The sequence below is a fragment of the Tiliqua scincoides genome, chromosome 2, assembly GCF_035046505.1.
Source record: "Tiliqua scincoides isolate rTilSci1 chromosome 2, rTilSci1.hap2, whole genome shotgun sequence".
In the NCBI taxonomy this organism is placed as follows: domain Eukaryota; kingdom Metazoa; phylum Chordata; class Lepidosauria; order Squamata; family Scincidae; genus Tiliqua; species Tiliqua scincoides.
The window spans coordinates 152,235,166-152,252,791 of NC_089822.1; the positions used below are offsets into that span (position 1 = coordinate 152,235,166).

Below are 17,626 nucleotides of genomic sequence, written 5' to 3' on the forward strand. Positions count from 1 at the left end.
AAAATCTGCTTTAGATAAGTAGGTTTTACTGCTAGTTGTTAGTTTTGTGTGTTACTTTTAGTGTTCTTGTGGTATATATTTTTCCCCCAAGATATGCATTTGTATTTTTCTTAATTTTTTTTGTTGTAAGTTGCAACATTTGATTTAGTATTAAAAGCCCATTAGAAGCTCATTAAATAAATATACAGTATACATAGTTTCATGTTTTCACTTCTTAAAGGTGTCCCGTCACTTATCCAAGCTGTTTGATAGCATGGCCAAGCTGAAATTCAAATTAGATGCAAATCAGAAGCCTGTGAAGATTGGCTTGGGCATGTACAGCAAAGAAGATGAGTATGTTGATTTTGACCAGGAGTGTGACTTGTCTGGACAGGTTGGTAGATCTAATTTTAAATTAAGCAGAAGGCATGTCAACTTATTTGCCTGAATTCCGGGAAAAGGTGGCTTGTATTCCCATGCATGTAGTATGCAAAGTGATCTTTAGTTTAAGGACGGGGTGGTTGAGGCATATCACATTAGCATCTGAACAGTTAAGGGTATGTCAGAGTCAGAGATAAGAGTTACCTAAATTTTTTCACGACAAACTGATACTACAAAGAGTATAGTAAGGGATTGCCATTTGTAAGACTTGCGGTAAGAGTGGTCACCAGTAGTTGTGGCTTCTTTAAAAAATGTTGGCTTTCAGGAAGCAATCATCTTTGTTCTCCCTCCCTAAGGTCCTTAGTCAGGGAATGCCCTTTATCAAGTTAAGAGGGCAGGAAGTGAATTTTGATGGCAGAGTGACCTGGAGTCACCCCCATTGCATTGGATCGTACTTCTATGTCCATGCCACAGCCCCAGAAAGAGAAGTCAAACCAGTGAGATTGTATGTACAATTTAAATGGCACAGAGCTGCTGGTAATATTACCTGCTCTGTTTGTCCTCCTCAAGAAGGGCAGGCAAGGCTATCCCCACACAGAATCTCTACGTGTAGGTGTTTGAATTAGGCAGCACAAAGATATGCTGGCAAGCAACATAAAACTTGGCAGGAGGGAGAGTTCCTGGGTCAGGGAGGCACTTCTCACTACCCCCACCAACTCCAGACAGCAGGATCCAGTGCAACTCTCCTGTCGAGCTAGGAATCAAGGGCTGTCGTGGGAAAGGAATTTCTGCTTCCTTCCCTTTAGTTTTTGTTTCAGCCTGGGTAGATATGAGCTCCAGCTGCTGTAAGGGGGTAACCCACTGATAAATCAGGTGGGACAGTGTCAAGCGTATCTCCCTAACAGGGCCTAGGAGAGGGAGATAAAGGGGGTAAATTTTACCCGGGCCCAGGATCAAAAGGGTGGTCCGGGAGCCAAAGGAGGGGGCCCAGAAATTTCCTGGGATCTTATGTTTTCCTTTCTACTCAAACGTTGCCCACATGGGATGCTAGGGACACTACCACAACTGGGGGTGCTTGGGACACTACTGATGCCACATGGGTGGGTAGACCTGGGCTCCAAAGACTTTTCTAGCTGTCTCTACCCTCCCCCATCCTTTTTTGCCCCTCCCTGCCCCATTCTGCTCACCTGTCATCACCTTCCCCCCCCCCGCTCTGTTTCAACCCCCCCCCCTTCTGCAAAGGGGCCCAAAAGAACCTTTGTACTCCCTGATAAATTCCCCTCAGAGGTCCTGCTCCCTAACCTCACAGATCACACCTCCCACCGGGTGCATCAAGTGTGCTTTGCCAGTCCACACATCAGAAACTCCCATTGTGTTGCAGATCAGGGCAATAACCACCAATCACATCTTTAAGAAGCACAGGAGACTGCCCATATTAAATAGGCTAGCTAGTAGCAAGGAGTTTGGATGTTGCATAAAAATTTGGCAAATTCAGGGTAGCAATTCCAAAGGAAAGGGCAGATGTGGAAGCAACCTAGGTATGGGGAGGAAGGCATTGAACAAAAAAATGCCACAACCTGTAACATTAACTTGGAAAGTTTTGTGCCTAGGTGGAGGTTTGGTTAAATCGTGTGTTGGAGAGAATGCAGAGTACCTTGCGCAAAGAAATTTCAGAAGCTGTTGTAACTTATGAGGAAAAGCCAAGAGAACAGTGGCTATTTGATTACCCAGCACAGGTAAGCAAAAGTCTAGAGACAAAAATCATCTTATTGATTCATTTGTAAATATGTTCTTATCTCACCTTTCCCCCCCACTGGTGTGGGTAACCAAAACAATTAACAAAAGTCATATCATAAAATGTCATTAAAACAATTTTAAAAATCAATACATATAACAAAGTTATCAGTCCACATAAAACCATAATGGGAGAGCAAAAAAAAAGCAGCAAATTTAAGCAGCAATGAAAATCATAATCAAAACTGAAGTGGACACAAATGGAGAGCAGCAATGCATAATAAAACCAAATAATAAACAATCAGTGATAATAAAATGCAATGAAGGCAACAGTAAAAACAACAAACAGTAAAACATCAAAACACTCAATCAGTAAGCAGCAGCAAGGCCAGTGCCCCAGACTCCACCCAAATCATAATGAAAACGCCAAACAAAACAAAAGTGTTTTCATTCCCCACTGGAATACTTCAAGGGTGGGAGCGCTTCTTAGGTTGTACAGGCGGGCGTTCCATAACTGTGGTGCCGCTGCTGAGAAGGCCCTGATTCTTGCTGCTTCCCCCCTGATCTCTGTTGGGAGTGGCACATGCAAAAGGGTTCCCTCAGAAGATCTCAGGGATGGGCTGGACTATAAGGGAGAAAGCAGTCCTTCTTTGATCCTGAGCAGTACAGGGCTATAAAGAACAGTGGAATCTAGGGAGGGCTTCTTCAGGAGGGTGTGCACCATAACAGGCAACCCTCCCTCCTTGAATGATGTATTAACCACCCTCCCACCACTCCAGACAGATCTTAGTAGGCAAGCAAACTGTCTCGCACCCCAAAGGATCCTGTCCCAATTCTCAGGTTGTACAAGCTGAAGAGAATCCAAAACGGGACCAGCAGATTCCTGGAAAGCATCATTATGTGCTGACAGGGCAGTGGTATTATTTATCTAGCACATGAGGCACAAAGGAAAGAGGAAAGAACAGGCACAAGTGTCAGATCCAATAAGGGGGAGAAACAGGGCCACTCGATGTAGAATTGAGCCTGTCAAGGCTTGTTGTACCACTATGTGACTACCCATTTGAGGTGAAGTTGAAAAGCAGTTTTGGCATCTCAAAAAGGCTTCAGCATTTCCTAATCTGACTGTTGTTGCAGATGGCTTTGACATGTACCCAGATCTGGTGGACGACAGAGGTTGGCATTGCCTTTTCACGACTGGAGGAAGGCTATGAAAATGCAATTAAAGATTACAATAAAAAACAGGTGCACAATAAACCCATCTAGTTTTTCCTATCCATCGGCAAAGCGTTCTTTATTAAGTTGACCTCTGTTCTGCACAGTGGCAAAGTCTTCATCTGAGCAGTGCAGAATCTCTGTTGGTGGAGGAGGGCATCCCAAGAGGTACATATGCAACTGAGAAGACTTGAGAAGTCCATTGGGAAGAGACCCCCTCCCAGTTCCTGTCTTATCTGCTCTTGAGAGCAGGTCATGGCTAAGCCTACCTTGGCTCTATACTGTGACTTCATCTGTCTTCATTTCCGTTAAAAGCAAGTCTGTGGCTTTCATGGTTGGAGAAGTCAGAAAACATTTCTCTGTCTCTTTCTTTTGCTAGATTAACCAACTGAACACATTAATTACACTACTCATTGGAAGCTTAACCCCAGGCGACAGAATGAAAATCATGACAATCTGTACCATTGATGTGCATGCCAGAGATGTTGTCGCCAAAATGATTGTAGCAAAGGTATACGGTCTTTCTGATTGTTTTTGCTGGTTGACCCTGTTAAGCAAACGCTGTCTTAGTCTCAAGGTGATTTCAAACTACAACACACCATTCATTCAGTGCAACTGAGGTAGTGTCAAACACAAGGGGTAACATTCTCCCATGCCAATAGGAGCCCCCTACATCCACCTATGTCTAAGAGAAGGATGGGCAGGAATAACTACAGTGAATTTATTCTGCAGTGTGGTATAAACTGTTTTGCATTTGGATGGCAGGTGGAAAGCTCCCAGGCCTTTACGTGGCAGTCTCAGCTTAGACATCGCTGGGATGATGAAAAGAGACATTGCTATGCCAATATCTGTGATGCTCAGCTCCAGTATTCCTATGAGTATCTTGGCAACACACCACGGCTGGTGATCACACCACTCACTGACCGGTAAGAGCTACACAGCCTTGATGACCTTCAGCCTGCTCTGTAAAGGGAAAGGGCAGTTCTTAGGGAAGATAATGACAATGTGCCAAACTCTGTGTTTTGCAGATGCTATATCACCCTGACCCAGTCTCTCCACCTGATCATGGGAGGAGCCCCTGCAGGCCCTGCTGGCACAGGGAAGACAGAAACTACCAAAGACCTGGGCAGGGCAGTAGGCATCATGGTATATGTCTTCAACTGCTCTGAGCAAATGGACTATAAGGTAGCCCACCAGCAAAAGTGATGACAGATCAGACCTGAGCCTGTGGTACTGCCAACAGGGCACTTTCTTTCAGTCACACTTTCCCAGGAGCATGCTGGGAAAGCAGTTGGAGAATGAAAACTCAACTGGCTCTAAAAATGTGTGAAGATGCTGTTACTCACCCTCAGCAGAAGTAGTCCATTTTGCCTGGCTACTCTTGACCTTGCCTGGTTTTGTCTAAGGCAGGTGCAGGCTTCAAATGTATGAAGAAAGGACTGACTGGGTACATTGCCTAGCAGTTGCTAAAATACATACTACTCCTTCTCTCTACTGCCCTGGAGTTTACTGAGAGTAGGGGAAGTTGGGAGTTCACTCTATGCCACTGTCCAAGGCTAGAGAGCCCAGACAGAAAGGGGTCGCCTTGGAAAATTTCCTCTCTCAGGTAACTGGCTTGCCTGACAAGAGCAGCTTAGAACAGATAGATGCCATCCCAGTGTTTTTTCCTGAGGGATTTTAGCAGAAAACAAGAGTCACGTGAGACATTTCAGAGGAGGAGCTTTCATCACAGAACCTATACAAATATAGCGAAGGAGGCACGTCTAGGCTAGCATTCCAGCATATTTTCAGTAGCCGGTATCAACAGAATGAGCAATTACACGACAAATCCCAGTGAAGGGCACCCCAGTCTCACAGTTTAGTGCATTTTCCATTCTAATGGAATCCTGTTGTAGTGCAGCATTTTTGCCTTTCCCAGCTACCCAGACAATGTGCTGTGACTATTTCTGCTGAGGCTGCAAATACAGAATCTAGTCATCCAGTCACCATTCTAATTTGCACTTCTCTTGAATGTTTTTTCTGTTTATCTTTTGTTCTCTCTGTTAGAAAAGCAGCTCCATTTAACAAGAATGCTTGTCATATCTTATACATTATCGTATTGATATTCCCCTGGCCTCTCTTGTTGCCTTTGAGGTCTGGGCATGTTTTGCATCTTCCCTGGGAATTTTTGCCCATATAAAAACATGCCTCATTTCAGCCCACTTCATATAATGGATCTACCTTGAGACAGTGTGTTAGGAATTCAGGGTTCACAAATCAATTGTTACAGTGGTAATGTGAATGCAGAATGAGGGGAGTATTTACAAGAGACATCTGATCAATAGGAAGGGGGATTTAATTCTTCTGACTGCTGAATCTCCCATGCAAACCCTCCAACCAGTATGTTTTTCAAATGCACACACAAAGAAAGTTTAGCCTTAGCTAGGGGAAAATAATGGTCAAAAATAACCTAGAGGAGGCATGGGTTGTGCCAGGGTTAAGCCAAATCAGGCATGGGTCAGGGGCCCACACTTATTGGAGAATTCATCTAGCCAAGGCAACCCCTGAACCTTCAGCAGAAGTGCCATCAAGGGCAGTTGGGGCTGCCTGTGCCCCCTTTGTCCCAGAGCCTGTGACAGACTGGCACCAGTACTAGGAAGAGAGATAGGCAGGGGGACTGCAGGGGGACAAAGATAGGCAGGGAAAGTATCACCTCTTGCTTGCCAGTTCTCCCCTGAAAAATGCCCTTTACCCCCTTCATTAATATTAGAAGGTAAACAAAAGTTTGGGAACCCTGGACAGATGTTATAACATGTAGTTCTATCCTTGAGAACAGGCCACTCTACTTCTCTGCTTTTCGTGATTCATGTGAAAAGTGTTGGGAAGGGAAAACGTGAGCATGAGGTAATTAGCCTTACATTTATTATACAGGTACTCTGGTGTTCCGGTGGTTGAAGTACTGAAATGGATATCTGTAATGGTCAAACAGGGAATCTTATTCTAATCTAGGACTTTATAGTCCCATCCTAGGTACTATACCCTTAAACGCCCAGCCCACAGCTCTTTTTTCTTTTTCTTTTTTTAAATTTGGCTGCCCTAGGTATTATAACACAAACAAAATTCTAGAAAATAAGTGGCTCATTGTTTTCTTTTTCCAATCAGCTCTTATGAGATGTCTTTTTGTGACTTAAGTGACAAAAAAATCCATCACTTAATTATTATTAATTGATAGCATTAATTGATAAAATATTAACTGAAGAAATAAGATGCTTTTACGCGTTAACTTCTGCTTTTTCTCTCTCTAGTCCTGTGGAAATATCTACAAAGGGCTGGCCCAGACAGGTGCCTGGGGGTGTTTTGATGAGTTCAATCGAATTTCAGTGGAAGTCTTGTCAGTAATTGCTGTACAGGTAACAATTCTTCATACATGCTCAGATATTTCATGTAAATAGAGGTTTCATAATGCTTCCCACTCTATTATTTCAATGCCAGTCACTTGTCTCTGGGATTAATACAGTCCTTTGATAATAATAGTTCCAGCTCCAGAGCAGGAGTCCAACTGTGGTGCCAGGATCTCTCCTGATCCCAGCTCTGATATTTACTTCTGCCTCTGCTTCAAAATAAAGGTACTGTGGTCATGCAGAGAGAGGGCCAGATTCATTCTGCCTTCTTCTCTAATATCCTATGTTAACGTCCTTTTAAGTGCTATACTTCATATCTTACTGCAGATCTCCTGAATAAGTCTTAGGACTTTTCTGCTCATTGTTTAGGTTAAATGTGTTCAAGATGCAATTCGAGCCAAAAAGAAGACATTCAACTTCCTCGGAGAGGTGATATCTCTTATACCAACTGTTGGAATGTTTATTACTATGAATCCTGGGTACGCAGGTCGTACTGAGCTGCCTGAAAATTTGAAAGCTTTATTCAGGTACTAATATACAGGCACTATTCAGGGAAAACAGATTATCAGGATAATCTCTGAGCTTCTGTATGGGGAAAGAATCAATATATAGGTTTGATTCAGAAGGAAGATGGCTGTAAGAGGAAAGGGGCAAGTATAGAAATCATAATATATATGAGTACAGGCTATATTCATAGTTTGCAAAACTGGATTTAGCTTGGCAGCTCTCAGGACAGATCATGCATCATGTAAAACAGTGAAAACAAGACATGACCAATTATCCATGGAAAGTGAATTCATTTTGAGTTTGTGAATGTGAACATTTGAAACAACCTGTAATTGCATGCAAATTTGCAATGGATATTTACTGCATCCTAACACAAAAGTTTACTGTTTTTGCTGCAGTGCAATCATTCCAGATATTAATTGCTGTTCTCTTTTAGGCCTTGTGCAATGGTGGTTCCTGACTTTGAGCTTATCTGTGAAATCATGCTTGTTGCAGAAGGTTTCATTGAGGCCAGGCTTCTAGCTAGGAAGTTTATTACACTCTATACACTGTGTAAAGAGCTGCTGTCAAAGCAGGTAATTAAACATTGTTCCCCAGATCAGTTTGTCACAGAATATTTTAGACTAGACCAATGACGAGTTTGTCAGAATATATTGGCAGAGGTTTTTGAAAGCCATTTAATGTAGTTGTCTGAAATCTATCCCAAGGTGCCATGCTGTGTTCTCATGCCAACCTTCTTGCTAGTATGGGAACTCTTGAAATGTACAGATATGGGTGGTTGGAATGAAAAGCCCCTAATGACTTCAGCTTCCTTGTACCATTCAATTCAGTTCCTCAGTGCAAAGGCAGTACTAAGCCTTATAGCTTATGGAAGGCTACTAGGATGTCATTAATGCCATTGACAACAGAGTAGATCTGTGCTAATGTTTCCACGTCTCAGGAATATAAACATTCTTGGTTTGGAGATTTCTTGGCGTGCCTCTTATTTCTTGCTTTAAATCATGTATTCACTTGCAATGCTAAAGTAATGTCACCTGTCTGACAGGATCACTATGATTGGGGGTTGAGGGCTATCAAGTCTGTTCTGGTGGTGGCTGGTTCCCTGAAAAGAGGAGACCCTGGCCGGGCTGAAGATCAGGTCCTGATGAGGGCGCTGCGAGACTTTAACATCCCCAAGATTGTGACAGATGACTTACCTGTGTTCATGGGACTGATTGGAGACCTCTTCCCAGCATTGGATGTACCTAGGAAACGTGATCTGAACTTTGAAAAGGTGAAACTACTGCTGTTGGTTGAAGCAATTAACTATACTAGAGGGCAAAATATTGTTCCTTAGCAGAATGATTTGAACTTTGAATGCCTTTGAAAAAATGCCTCCATTTTTTTCTTACTTCAGTGGGGAAATCGTGGTATGGGGTACTCTGGATAAAGAGCTCTGATGAAAAAACTTCTGACCTCTTTGATGGATAGTTCGTGGCAGTAGTCTCTTCACCTATTGCAGAACATGGCTCCAGTACCTTGATGGCTATGAGACTCACAGACATGCTTATTTCCTAACTAGAACTGTACCCCCTTTCACATAATAGCAGATGTACTTGTTGAGTTTAACATATTTCATGTCTTCCCAGATTATCAAACAGTCCATTCTTGATCTCAAACTGCAGCCTGAAGAGAGTTTTGTGTTGAAGGTGGTACAGCTGGAAGAGTTGCTCCAAGTCCGGCACTCTGTGTTTGTGATTGGAAATGCAGGCAGTGGCAAGTCCCAGGTGGGAACTTTGCACCCAGCAGTTCCAGCTCCATAGCTAGAGACTACATTCCAAATGCTAACATTTTCATCATGAAATTTGTTTTGCTTAGAGATGTTTCCCCCAAATTTGCAGCCCATACTGATTGTCTCCGGAAGTATATTTGGCTGCAAAATGTATGCATTATCAGTAGAGTAGTTGAATAAGGGTTTGAACAGGTGGTTGACTCTAATCGGACAGTCTTTTTAGCAAAACAGATTGGAAGCAGCGCTTCTTCTAAAGTGGTTCCACTGTTCTTTCCATGAATTAATCAACACTTTCCTTACCCTCAAATTACCTATCAGGAGTTACTTTTCCACATACCAGTCCCATTGACCACATTTCTTAGATTATAGCTTTTGATGGCTTAGCATAGATGGGTAAGCTGACAGAATGGCTGATGTACAGGGATGGAGACTTGAGTGCTGCGACTCGCTCCCAAATCAGACTTAAATCCCGTCAATCAATGACTTGGACTTGACTTGGGACTGAGAGGCAGTGACTCAGGACTTGACTTGGGACTTGAAGCCATTTTCACGTCCGAGTCCCTATATGTGTGTGTATTCTTGTTTACTTTTTTTTCTGTTGTTTCTGTGTTCCATGTATGACCTCCTGGGAAATCTGGAAGCAAAGTGCCTGACCACCTTGCCTGGGTAATTGTGCTGCAGCCAGTGGCTCCCAACTACCTGTGGCGCTTTGATCACAGCCAATCAGCCATGGGGTGGGGGTGTTTACAACTCTCCACCTGACTGCCTTTTTTCTTTAAATTTGGCTCAGAGACTTGGGACTCAAGAGACTCGGATTTGATTTGAATTTGGACAAGAGACTTGATTATTGGCCATGGTTTCCTATTAGGGCTACAATCCTATACAGTGTATAGGCCACAAATTTTTTGCAAGAATTCTACAACTCACCTGGCTCATTTCCGCAGGTCCCAGAGAACCACGGCTCATAGTTTGGGAACCACTCAACTAGAAGGATGTACCAGTAGACTGCAATATTTATGTTACCTGAGGCAACATATGGGTAAAAACAGTTTCATTCCGGTCATTATCTTTTTTCCTGGCAGGTACTAAAATCCTTGAATAAAACTTACAAAAACATGAAAAGAAAGCCTGTAGCCATCGATCTTGACCCTAAAGCTGTAACCTGCGATGAATTATTTGGAATCATTAATCCAGCTACCAGGGAGTGGAAAGATGGTAGGAAACAATGCCACAGGTTTGAAGTACTGTACATTTGAATAAAAAGAGCAACGTTTGCCCTCCAATATTCTGTCCACAAACAGCAGTGATTTAAAAGCTCAGATAACAACAGAGCCCATATATATATAAAAGAAAGTAGCACAACAGTATGATCAAAATTCTATTCCATTATGAAGTGTCAACCAATAAATAATCAGTTTTTAGATTTCAATGTTGTGACTTTTTTGCAATACCAAAATTTTATCATACTTGAAATTTTGATTTTTGAAAAATTATTATTTAGATTTCTGAGGCTTAAAAGTACCCTTTGCATGTCTTTATTGCCGATTGCTTTTAATCTCTGCCTGCCAGAAAAGTAAAAAGCTGATTCCTAAATCCTTTTAACTTTAACATAAGACAGCTGGCAAGCAAAAAGGCACGGTACATGAGAGTTATTGGCCCCTGTTAGCTCAGATTTCTTCTAGTCATTCCAAGGAAGGAGGTGTGTGTTTTCTTAAGGTTAACTCCTACCCAGAAAGACTTTATGTTCCTCTAGATTGATCTCAGCCTGCCTCTCTCCCCATCTAGTGTTACCATTGTGTGAGACAGTCCCAGTAGTTCACACCTTAGCACAGTTGCAGACCTACCATTGTATTTTGTGGGGCAACCGCCCTGGGTGTGAAGCTGCAGGACCCAGTGGAAGCCTCTCTGAGGCTTCCGACAGGGTCAGAAACTGTGCTTCCGGTTTTCTGTTCCCTGACAGTTCATAGTGTCAGGGAACCTCAGAAAGGCTTCCCTGACGCGGCCTTGGTCAAATGAGGCTCCGTGAGCCTCAGGTGAGTGGGGGGTGGATTTGCGCATAGGGGGGCGGGCAGCAACAGCCCACAGGGGGTTGTGCCATCATGAACCTTTGCCTCAGGGTGTGGCGTTGGGGAGGTCTGCCATTGCCTTAGCATGATAAAATTCTAGCAGTTCTGTACAGAATGCCTCCTCTCTGCCATCAAGTGACTTTAGGTGATAGAGTACATGCTTTGCCTACAAAAATCCCATGTTCAGTCCCTGACATACCCAGTTAAAAGGTTCAGGTAGCAGAGCGTGAGACAGATTTCCACCAATGGCTATGAGCAGCTATTTCCACTTGGATTATTGGACTAGATGTGCCCCGGGCTTACAAAACTTCATATATCAACCATTTAGTTGAACTGAAGCAGACAATGAAATCCAATGTAACTCTTTTTTCTGGGTAGGCTTGTTTTCCACAATCATGCGTGATCTAGCAAATATAACTCATCGTGGCCCCAAATGGATTGTTCTGGATGGAGATATAGACCCAATGTGGATTGAGTCTTTGAATACTGTGATGGATGACAACAAGGTCAGTGCAGCAAGCCAGAGGTGTTCTTTCACTACAGTTGCCACCCACTTCTTCTCCTAGAGGAGGAAATTGCATCATGCTTGTTTCTCTCCCTCTTAGGTCCTCACCTTAGCAAGCAATGAGCGAATCCCGCTAAATCCTACCATGAGGCTTGTGTTTGAGATCAGTCACTTAAGAACAGCAACACCTGCCACGGTATCAAGAGCAGGAATCTTGTACATCAACCCTGCTGATCTTGGCTGGAATCCGTGAGTTCTAGAATTTGTTCTGTTGTCTGGAATATATCCCTTTAAGTATATATCTTTTACTACCTGGATGAGCAGTCTATTCCTGCACAGGAAGGGCTGTTGCCTTTCCTTCTGGTATGACAAGAGGTGCTTGAAAATGGTGCTATTTACCTTACTCAGAAGTAAGCCCACTGTGTTCAGTAGGACTTGGCCTGTAAACCTGTCTTACCAGAAACAAACACCTCTAGCTATGACTAGAGAGGGCAGGTGCACGCAGCCCTCCACAAGCGCCCTGGATCCTGCGGAGCTCAGTGCCGCAGATCCTCCTCCTGCCCGCCCCCTGGCACCCTCGCCCGCCCGCCGCTCCTGCTTGCCCCTCAGCACACCTTCTCCCCGCTCCCGCCAGCCTCCCCCCTCCCCGGAAAGCCTACCCCATGCCCCCGCCCACACCCCTGTCTCCAATTCCGCAGCCCAGGAGACTGCCAAGCCGCAAAACCTGGGCCACTGCTCGGCGCTGGGCTAGCACTGGCGAGAGCCCGGCGGTGATCCCCACAAACATGCCTTACAGCACATTTGCGACTGTGGCCGGCAGCATGGAGCCGTGCCACCAACCACAGGATTCAGCTCCCAGTCTGTAAATGTGTGACCTGGTGGGTGAATGGATGCAGGGCTGCTGTTGTTGTGCCTGTTCCTGACACTCAATCAAGGGAAACCCTTCTAATCAAAATGCAGATAGACAGGGATTGTTGCCTAAAGCAGTGCTGCTCAAAGTGTAATCCACAAATTGGCTGCTGGTCCACAATCCAGTGTGCAGTGTGTCTCCTATGGCTCCCTTTTTCCAGCTTCTCAGAGTCTCCTGAGGCTTACTGTGTGACTTGGACCTGCATCAAGCCTCATAAGAGGCTCTGAAAAGCTGGGAGGAAAGACCAGGTATGCTAGTATAAAAAATATGTAGTGCCAGTCCACTGCAAATCGGAAAAAGAATTGCTGGTCTGCAACAGCAGACTCTTTGAGAAGCACTGGCCTAAGGGGTTGATCAAAAGGCTTAATGGCAACAAGCTAAACTGAAGATGTTCATCTCACAATCAATACATAAATACAGTTCCACAATGCAGTTGTGACAGGGGGTGTCAGGAAGACAGCACATTGGAATGGGATTACATCATTGGAAGTGTTGTGTGCAAAATGCATATACAAGCAGGGGGTTATATAGTGACATTTAATCAATGGAAATCAATGGAATGCAGATGTTTTGATACTGAGTTGCAGGCAGGATGCAGAGATTACAAGCATGAGCTACTGAAAGGCTGCATTTAGTGGGGTGATGCAAAATGCAAATGCAAAACAGGTGTGCTGAAAGGTGACATTGGAAGGAGGAGGTTGCATAATGGGATTATCTTCTCATCCCAGGCTGTGTGACTTGAGATGGCAGAGTTCTTGGGCTTGACCAAGAAAGGAAAGCAGTTCCTATGTTCACATTGTTCATTTGGTCCGTAACACAATAGTCCATGATGCATGCAGGATAGTCACTGGTTGGCCTGAAGAGGCAGTATTGGCATGAGTGGTGCTGCCTGGTATCAAGGCATATACTGTCTGTGTCTACACATGTGGACTTAGTAGAAATGAAAGAAAAGAAAATAATTAAAGAAAAATCACTTTTGGGAATAGGCAATAGGAGATGCTCTTCCCTAACAGCTAAATTAAAAAATGGCTCTAAAACTGTGGAAGGGCTCTAAAAATGTTGTAGGGAACACAGCAGGCAGAGATAAGGAAGCTTGCTTAACAGATACACGTAACTGTCCCTCAAAAGAGTCCTGCACATGTTTCATGAAACAAGTACTAAATAAGTAAGTTTATATCATTATCTAGAGTGGTGAGCAGCTGGATTGAACGTCGGGAAGTGCAATCGGAAAAAGCCAATTTGATGATCCTGTTTGACAAGTACTTGCCTACGTGTTTGGATAAGCTAAAGTTTGGTTTCAAGAAGATAACTCCCGTACCAGAAGTGACAGTAGTGCAAACAATCCTGTATCTACTGGAGTGCCTCCTGACCCCAACCAACACTCCTCCTGACTCTTCCAAAGAGCTGTATGAGCTCTATTTTGTATTTGCTTGTTTTTGGGCATTCGGAGGCGCAATGTTCCAAGACCAGGTACGTTCAGACAGCTTAAATTATCCTTTAATTTATCTTATTTTATCTAGTCTTATCCTGTCAGCGTGTCATTGGAACACGCATTCTGGTTGCACAATGTGCTTTACAGACACATCAAAACACAATGCATCATACAGCTCAGCCTGGCTGCCACCACAAATGGTGAGCAGTGTCAGCCAGGCAACTGGCCACCCCAGGAGCCCTGGTGCCAGTAAGTTGGTACTGGGGGTAGGTGGTGAGCAGTGGGCAGGTAAAACAGATGGAGAGGGGGAGGAACAGGATGGGGACTGGGAAGGGTGTAGTTATCAGTGGCAGCAGTCCTGCCAATATCCTATCCTCCTTCCTGGCCTTGTTCCACCTACCTGGGTCCACTCAGACTTATGCCAGCAAAATTGCTGGTGTAGGTCCAAGTAGACCCTTTGGGGCAGCAAAGACTTGCCCCAGGGTAAGGGGACAAATGTTTCCTTACCTTGAGGAGGCCACTGGGACTCAAAACTCTCCTGCAAGATGAAGCATGCACCCCACTGGTATGGCTGCATCGGCCCTGGGGAAGTTACACTGGATTGGGCTGCTGCATTTTGAGGTGTCATGCATAATATCAGAGCACCTCCCAACTGTGCAGTAAGCAAGACTATGTACACAGAAAATGTTTCTATAGGCCATATTCTAATCTCTATCACATGCCTGATGCAAAAGATCCTTTCCACAATATTCCATCTGAGGGCCAAATTAAGTAAGAACATAAGAGCAGCCCCACTGGACCAGGCCATAGGCCCATCTAGTCCAGCTTCCTGTATCTCACAGCAGCCCACCAAATGCCCCAGGGAGCACACCAGATAACAAGAGACCTGCATCCTGGTGCCCTCCCTTGCATCTGACATAGCCCAATTCTAAAATCAGGAGGTTGCACATACACATCATGGCTTGTAACCCGTAATGGATTTTTCCTCCAGAAACTTGTCCAATCCCCTTTTAAAGGCATCCAGGCCAGATGCCGTTACCACATCCTGTGGCAAGGAGTTCCACAGACCAACTACATGCTGAGTAAACAAAATATTTTCTTTTGTCTGCCCTAACTCTCCCAACACTCAATTTTAGTGGATGTCCCCTGGTTCTTGTGTTATGTGAGAGTGTAAAGAGCATCTCTCTATCCACTTTATCCTTCCCATGGTCTTATACAAAGACATGTATTATGTTAAGCATATCATTGGCCCTTTCAGACTTGTTTTTTTGTTTCCTAACTAAGAGCCATGGGGGGGGGGGGAGCAGACACAGATATCAGGACTGAGAGTGTGGTATGTGGGGAGAAGGAATTAAATCCCCACAGTTTCTGCTTAGGAAAAAAAAACAACAATGAGTCATGTACAGCTTTGCCCCCAGGGGAGGAGCAATCTCTATCTGTGCAGTTTTTGTATTATTTCTTTGGATGTCTTCTAATATCCCCTGTGATCATTAATACTTTTAAGATCTGGTTTCTCTAAGTCAATATGGTATATGAATATGCCTTTTTTTTCCTCTCAGCTTGTGGATTATCGTGTGGAGTTCAGCAAATGGTGGGTGAATGAATTTAAAACCATCAAGTTTCCTTCTCAGGGGACTATTTTTGATTATTATATTGACCCCGAGACTAAGAAATTCATGCCTTGGACTGATAAAGTGCCACCATTTGAGTTGGACCCAGATGTCCCATTGCAGGTAATTGCCAGAAGTCTTTTTTCCTGTGTTCTTGCTTATCATTGTTTTCTCCACAGTACTGGATTCAACCCAGTACACAGGCCCCTTTGCTGTCTTTGCTCATATCTAAAGGTATTTACTATTGTTAATGTAACAAAATGTAACAGAAAACTGTAAAAATACATTATTGCCACAAGAATTTGGGGGAAGATCATTTATTAGTAGGGTCAATGGGGATGTGAGCCCCCCACTGGCAGCATGGTGTGCCTTGTCAATTGCCAAAAACCTGATGGTGTGCCATGACAATTTTGATGCCTTAACAGTGTGCCATGAGATGAAAAAGGTTGAAAATCGCTGCTCTAAGGTGTTGCAAATTCAGGCTCTCCACTTCGACATGACCTCTCTTGCAAGCTCAAGTCTTCCTGCACAACAGTTTAACAGCCCAATCCTAACCTGTGCTGAAACAGGCAGACTGGCTGGCCTGTGCTGTATCCAACACAGGGTTGGAGGTGGACCTGGAGACTTCTGTCACCTTACTCCGAGTAATGCCCCAGCCACCTCAATGGGGCTACTTGGATTTGCACCAGCTACACAGCAGCACAGATCCGAGCAGCCTGTTGTAGGGCTGGGCTGCTTGGGTATGGGGTTAGGATCCGGTCCCACCCCCCTCCCAGGCCCAGCCCACTGGCCGCCTGCCCTCCCCCACCCTCCCCAAACCTCATGTTGGTGGTTTGCCACCAGAACAAACTTACAGGTGTAAACTAATTATCCACAGATTTTTCACCCAGGTTTTATCTCGACTTGATGAGAAGGGCCTTTTAAATTAAAGGGGGAAAAGTCATTTAACAATAGCCTTTTAATTTAATGCTAGACAGGGCAGCCAGCTGACAATCCATCAATCATTCTCTCTCCAGGTACTTAGAACAGTTTCACTCCTAGGCAAGTGACTCCTCCCTTCCCCCCAGCATGTGAAAGAATGCTAAATGGCAGTGATTATAACCTTCATTCTTTCCCCTGCACTTCCACTCCTGGTGAAGGGAGGGATTAGCTGCCTAAGTGAAGCCTTTCTAAGTACCTGGAGAGAACCTGATTAAAAAGGTCAGCAAGGCTGTTTTTCAATCACTGAATAAAGGAACACTGCTTTTTAAGTAGATTTGCTTTACTGTGATTTTGGCCATCCACATGAGTCCTGGGAATGAAACTCTTGTGAATAATGAGACTCAACCTATACCTATGTCGGGGCTGAATCTGGCACCAGGAGGCTGACGTACATAGTTGCGCCGGCCTCCCCAACAACTGAGGTGGTGTGAATGTGGTGTGAATTTATGGCATGTTCGCAACTCCTGGAAGCCAGCACAAGGGACTTGTGCCGGCTAAAGTACAATTTAGGATTGCACTCTAAGCCCAGCAACCAGGCCACCTAGACAGTGGCATTTTTGACAGACACACACCCATTTTTGGCCTCCTTCCCTAGAAAGCTTGTCCTACCAGAGGCCTAAGCGTGGGTGCAGCCCAATCCTTGCCTTACCTTTTGTCCCTCAGGAAGGATGTACCTTCACTCAGCTAAGCCCATAAAACTCCTGGCTGCACACCCAAGATATGTCCCAGATATTATTATCCACCCAAGAATGTTTTTGCATTCTTTGTCCAAAGACATAACTTCTTGGGCTCTGGGAGCAGAACTGTGGACATTTTCTTCTCCCCAAAAGCATCCACGCTGTCCCTCTACTAGAGACTTCCAGTCTGTCCATTTTTGTTTTTCCCTTTTGAAGAGCCTCTTGTCTTAGTAGCACCCTCACCTCTGAAGGAGCTACTTTTCCTTGCCCACCAAAGAGCACATTTGTCAGAATGCCAGATGCAAGGGAGGGCACCAGGATGAGGTCTCTTGTTATCTGGTGTGCTCCCTGGGGCATTTGGTGGGCCGCTGTGAGATACAGGAAGCTGGACTAGATGGGCCTATGGCCTGATCCAGTGGGGCTGTTCTTATGTTCACATTTTTGGCTGCATTTTTCATTTTCCCCTGAGATTTGAAACCAT

The 17,626-nt window shown here is 44.4% G+C and overlaps 1 protein-coding gene across 1 annotated transcript in view; it reads left to right on the forward strand.

Moving 5' to 3' along the window:
- The window catches only part of DNAH17 (dynein axonemal heavy chain 17), a 122,790-nt gene that overhangs the window by 47,084 nt on the left and 58,080 nt on the right, over window positions 1-17,626 (forward strand). The window contains exons 30-45 of the mRNA XM_066612860.1: window positions 221-373; window positions 1,971-2,096; window positions 3,229-3,336; window positions 3,686-3,817; window positions 4,072-4,232; window positions 4,335-4,491; window positions 6,591-6,695; window positions 7,056-7,213; window positions 7,630-7,768; window positions 8,239-8,466; window positions 8,822-8,959; window positions 10,047-10,179; window positions 11,409-11,536; window positions 11,636-11,784; window positions 13,633-13,915; window positions 15,437-15,610. Of these exons, the coding sequence (XP_066468957.1) occupies window positions 221-373; window positions 1,971-2,096; window positions 3,229-3,336; window positions 3,686-3,817; window positions 4,072-4,232; window positions 4,335-4,491; window positions 6,591-6,695; window positions 7,056-7,213; window positions 7,630-7,768; window positions 8,239-8,466; window positions 8,822-8,959; window positions 10,047-10,179; window positions 11,409-11,536; window positions 11,636-11,784; window positions 13,633-13,915; window positions 15,437-15,610 (2,472 nt within the window). The remainder of the gene's footprint in view (window positions 1-220; window positions 374-1,970; window positions 2,097-3,228; window positions 3,337-3,685; window positions 3,818-4,071; window positions 4,233-4,334; window positions 4,492-6,590; window positions 6,696-7,055; window positions 7,214-7,629; window positions 7,769-8,238; window positions 8,467-8,821; window positions 8,960-10,046; window positions 10,180-11,408; window positions 11,537-11,635; window positions 11,785-13,632; window positions 13,916-15,436; window positions 15,611-17,626) is intronic.